Raw genomic sequence first — 5130 nt, 5'->3', positions numbered from 1 at the left:
ACCCTATTATACACTAATATTCGAACGTCCAACATAACTAAGGGGTTACACCACATTGTTACACCGGTGGTCTCTAACTAATCTCGAATTAAATAATTGTATAGTAGAGTGGGGTAAGGTGGAACACATTTAGCACATAATATCCAAATAGCCCGATCGTGTTTTAAACAATTAACAACGGTGTGTGGAAGTCGTGAAGATACGTTTCATAATTCATTAAATGTTCTTTGTTTACTACCAAATGACAAGAGAAAACTAAACGAAAAGGTGTCCCATCTTCCCCCAACCCTACTATATAAAAAGGCATACTATTATTCATAGACCGCGACAACTTCATTAATTAGCAAGGGCGAAATCACTGCATACTTGAATTTTCCGAACGGCTCTGTGGCGGCGTCTACTGAGAAACCAGAGCTGGAAAAAACCTTTGACCTCTGGTGCCCTGTGGCTGGTATGTATGAATAAATGCTACTTACTTTATTCTCGCGTAGCCCAAAAACGACAGTCGTTATATCATAGGTGTACTGTTTCATACACCTCGTGCCTGCATACGAGTTACCATGTATGTTACTTTGTGGATGATGCATTTATTTTTTTATTGCCGGAGCTTATATTGTAAACGAAACAATTTTCTGTGTAAAGTCTTATCACGCACGTCTTTTCAGTTAAGACATATTTGCGTTCATGGTTAAAAATGTATGGTACAGTAGTGTGAGATTAATACCGTTACCACACCATCTCCTATATTTTTTAATCATATGTGTGAAACTGATGTATAACTTACTTACTTTATCCTCGGAAAACGACAGTCGTTATCACATGGGTTTAACACCTCGTCGTGCCAGCTTACGAGTTACATGTATGTTGCTCTGTGACTGATTGTTTTTTTTTTGGGGGGGGGGGATTTTTTTCAATTTTTTATGCATGGCTGATAATTCGGACAACCCATTAGCCACCACTGGGTTGGAGCAATTGCCATTAAGTGTCTTGCCCAAGGACACATATACGCCCACAATGACAGTAGCGTCGAGCCTTGAACCAATTACCTAAGGTTACAGACAGGCGCGCTAACCACTTTGCCACGGCACCGGATTAAACAATAAACAACTTTTTCTTGGTCGTGAGGATGCCGTTAAATAATTTGGTAAATATTCTTTGTTTATTATACCAAATGGGATGATATCAAAGAATAAAACATGTTTATCTTACCGTATAATCGTACCTATATTTACCAACTCACAGGGGTATACGAGTTTTGTGTGGACAACACAGCTGACCACATTTCACAGAAGTTGGTAAATGTTCAGATTCTTGTACTGCACCATCACGAAGGAGCCGACTTCCACCTGCAACAAAAAAATGAAACAGACAACACAATGTACCATATCTACGTAAACATTTTTTTAAAACCTTTTCTATATATTTGCCACTAAATTCTGTCTAATATTCCATCAAAATTCTTTTAGGATCGTTTATTCCAAGTGACTACTGACTTAATGCGTTCGAAATCCATGATAAAACACACTCAGATGGTATCTGGACGTGACTATTCTCTTCTACGAAATAACGAAGCGTCTTTGAACATCTTATCCACAGTCATAGTCGGCGTGATGTTTGGTGTTAGCTTAAGTCAGGTAAAAAGCTGCAGGAGGCAATATTAGATAGCTCGTGTTTTTTACTGTGTTAGACTGTTTGTAATGTATTTTACATTCGGAGCTTTTTATAAGTTATAGTCTGGTTACGTGGTAACTTGTAGGCAGGCACGGGGTGTATGAAACAGAACATCCGTGTCATAATGACTGTCGTTGCCCCGTCACGTTAGGATAAATTTACATTCATTCATTCATTCTTCGGGCATTATTAAAACTTTTTGCAACTCTTATGTATTGTTTGTATTTAGACAAACTCTAGCTCGTTATTTAAGCCTGTAGACATTCGTTAAATGCATAGTAGCAATAGAATAACTCATGGCCTACTCAATACATTATTCGCGTCAATAGGCCTCTTATTTTCTGAGCAGTTTCGGTGTATTCCTAGGCCGTGTATTGAGTAGGCCATGAATAACTCTACCAATATCGTACTTTATTCTATCTGTACCATATTCAGCTAGGCTTACATTTACACTCTACTAAAAATCGTTTTTACCACCATAAAGGCTGGCAAACGTTATGCATATATGACCCGCTATAATGAGTATGCCATGCTGCCATAAAAAAAAACAACTTCAAAATTTTTCGACTATTTCAGGTCTTTGTTATCAAGAGAATGTTCTCAAAAAACGAAAGAAGTTCCAGCGGAAGGCCAACTACAAGACTTTAAATAAGTTCCGCCATGGCCTACTCAATATGTATTGAGTAGGCCATGGTTCCGCTAATAATTGAATTTTTCTGACACATTGAACGGCGTGTTTTTAAATCGTTGGACGGAAAACGAGAATAAAATGACTCTGTTGCAATTATAGTGTGTTAAAAAAAGTACCATAAGCGTTCTTCGAATATGCTTATTAGCTTATATAGCTGAAACGTGCATTCCTGCTCTTAGCACACACAAGCTTTAAAGATGGGACTTTTGCGTTAAAAATATAATTAAAACAGTTTCCAATCGTTTTTTTGTAAAATTTCGCATGAAGATTTCGTACTACTTATTAATTGAAAAGTGCATACAAATAAAAAATCTATATTTGTTAATAGTTAGAGATGCTCAAAAGTGATCTAAAGCCGATCTTATGAATTGCAGCGGCAGATTTTTACTCCAACATTTCTATTTTACGAGATATTTTCAGTGGCTGCTTTATTTTAAACAGGTACTTTTAGATAACATTTGAGAACCGCTACTTAATATAGTGGGTTGAGGAAATGGGACACCGAATAGACGCATATACGGTAACGATAGTTAATTGCTTTCAACACGATTAGGTTATTTGGATATTATGTGGTAAAGCTGTTCCGTCTTCCCTTACTCCAGTAATCAAATTTAAATGCTTTGCTAGTATGCCCCTTTAATCAACTTAATTAAAGGGAACAGAAACTTTATACTCTCTTGAAGGGTATATACCACTAAAGAGCGAAAATTTGTGTATGGATAGAGATGGTCAAATGTGATAAAGTTGCCACCATAAAAAAAATAACACAGTGTTGAAAATAAACTAAAAGAGTATATGCTTTTCAATTGTTTTAAAAGTTCACAATGTAAAAGCATTATTGTAATGTTTTTAAATTTACTTTAGTTGTTTAGAAATTAGAGAAAGTTAAAATTCAGTGAGACTTTTCCCTTAAGAAAAAATTAAGAAAATGCATTGTCACACGCCTGAGTTTTTACTCCTGCAGCGTTTGGAATTTTTATACATTTATTCATTGCAATACTGTGGTGTTTGAGAGATGGGACACCTTCAGCACATAATATCTAAAAATCCTGATCGTGTTTTTAACAAATCAGAACGGTCTATGGGAGTCTAGAGGATACGGTTTTATAATTCTTTGTATGTTTTTGGTTTACTAGCAAATAAAGCGAGGAAAATGAAAAAATGTGTTCTATGTTCCCCTACCCTACTATAGATTTATTGCCAAATTAATTATTGGCTGCTACTCAAGTTAGTACCACCCAGGGTGCTGGGGAAATATGCCAACCTTTCCTAAATCCAGGCTTCCGTGGCGTGCCAAGCCGCATGACCTCATCTACATAGAATAGAACTCTTGAAGACCCTATGTAGCATTATTGGTGTGTACCTAACGTTAAACGATTTCCATACAGATACAGCATCAAGTGTCCATGTGAAAGCAGAAACTTGACTGAAAGCAAATTTAAACTAATTATATAGAGAAAACAGAACGCCGTTCGCACAAAAACACCTGCGAGAACGCCAATTAATAAATTTGTAATAATGAAACTTATTTGACCTTGATATCTTTATTTCCCCACTTGTACAATAAAACCATTTCAAAACCGATCGGTTTTCCGCGAAATAATACACTAATACGTCAAAAAAGATCAAAATGGCACACCCCATAATCGCATGTCCTACAATTACGTCTACATTTATACAGGGAAGCACCCACGCATGCTATGTACAGTCGCGAATAAAATATGCAGAGAATTACCAACAAAAAGGCGCCGACCAGGACGGGAAAATAGAACAGTGCGGTCGTCGGTATATTTTTGGCTGTCAGAAATGAAGTACATTATTGGATTCAGGAAAAAATTCCAAGTGTTCTTATTTTAGTTTGCTTTTTTTTTGTTGTTAAATTAACATTTTTTGTTCCAGCAAAAGTACTTCTTTTTAAGACTGCCAAAACACTGATATTTTCAAAACACATTTTTTCATTATTGGTTAGTAAGTGGGGTTGGCAACCCTAAAATGCAGGGGCGGGACAAAAAAACAAACAATTGACTAGCATTGACATAAACAGAGTGGCGATAAAGGATGCTGGCTAAAAATTCTAAAATGGCAACATTTTTCATTCACAGTTTACTGTGCTATGTACAATTATCAGTTTTAGCAGGAAATGTTGTTAAAGTTAGAAGTACATATCATAGTAGTATAATATATTAGGGATTTACAATTAAGGTTACTGAGGCTGTTTTAGACAATTAATTTTACCCAAGAAAATTCTATTTTTAGTTAACACACACATCAAAAATTCTTTAAATAAATCGGGGTTTAGGTTTTAACAATAAAAGCACATTTTCATAAGAATCTGTCTGAAAAAATACAGAACTTTTAAAAATGCATCGTATTTCTATGATACCGGAATGCAACATGATTCCAAATGAAACTGTCACCTATAGTTCTGTACATTGCACATAATATAACAAGTGCTATTCCCTTACCGATTACATTTTCCAAGAAAAATAAATAAAAACAAGTAAAATCTGACAGGTGAGGAAACGTAAAACAAACTGGTCAGAACCAGTTTTAGCTAGTTTAAACTGGTAGAAACGGCATCAGTAAATAAATATAGCTGTACAGGTGTGGCCATCTGATACTATATGATGATTTTGTTTGCGTTTTGAGCATAATTTGACTATCTGTTAATCTGAAAAATATGAAAACGAATGTAAATTTTTAAATTAGCGTGCCTGCCTGTAACCCAGAGGTAATGGGTTGAAGGCTCGATGCTGCTACCATTGTGG

The 5130-nt window shown here is 35.8% G+C and overlaps 1 protein-coding gene and 1 long non-coding RNA gene across 5 annotated transcripts in view; one reads left to right on the top strand and one right to left on the bottom strand.

Moving 5' to 3' along the window:
- The first annotated feature begins 288 nt into the window (after nt 1–288).
- Nucleotides 289–2455, top strand: LOC100179940. The gene is made up of 4 exons (XR_003396543.1): nt 289–451; nt 1243–1391; nt 1467–1634; nt 2248–2455. It is a non-coding gene; the product is annotated as an uncharacterized LOC100179940 (long non-coding RNA).
- A 1435-nt stretch (nt 2456–3890) lies between these two features.
- Nucleotides 3891–5130, bottom strand: part of arfgap-10 (Arf GTPase activating protein 10) — a 9871-nt gene continuing 8631 nt past the window's right edge. For 3 of the 4 annotated variants that reach the window (XM_009862395.3, XM_018814674.2, XM_018814673.2), the window contains one exon: nt 3891–5033. In XM_009862395.3, coding sequence (XP_009860697.1) covers nt 5022–5033 — 12 coding nt within the window. In that variant the 3' untranslated portion in view covers nt 3891–5021. The remainder of the gene's footprint in view (nt 5034–5130) is intronic. The other variant, NM_001128868.1, reaches the window with a different exon arrangement.

Source organism: Ciona intestinalis, chromosome 14, assembly GCF_000224145.3.
Source record: "Ciona intestinalis chromosome 14, KH, whole genome shotgun sequence".
In the NCBI taxonomy this organism is placed as follows: Eukaryota; Metazoa; Chordata; class Ascidiacea; order Phlebobranchia; family Cionidae; genus Ciona; species Ciona intestinalis.
The sequence above is the reverse complement of the archived record's forward strand: the minus strand, read 5'-3'. Positions and strand labels throughout refer to the sequence as shown.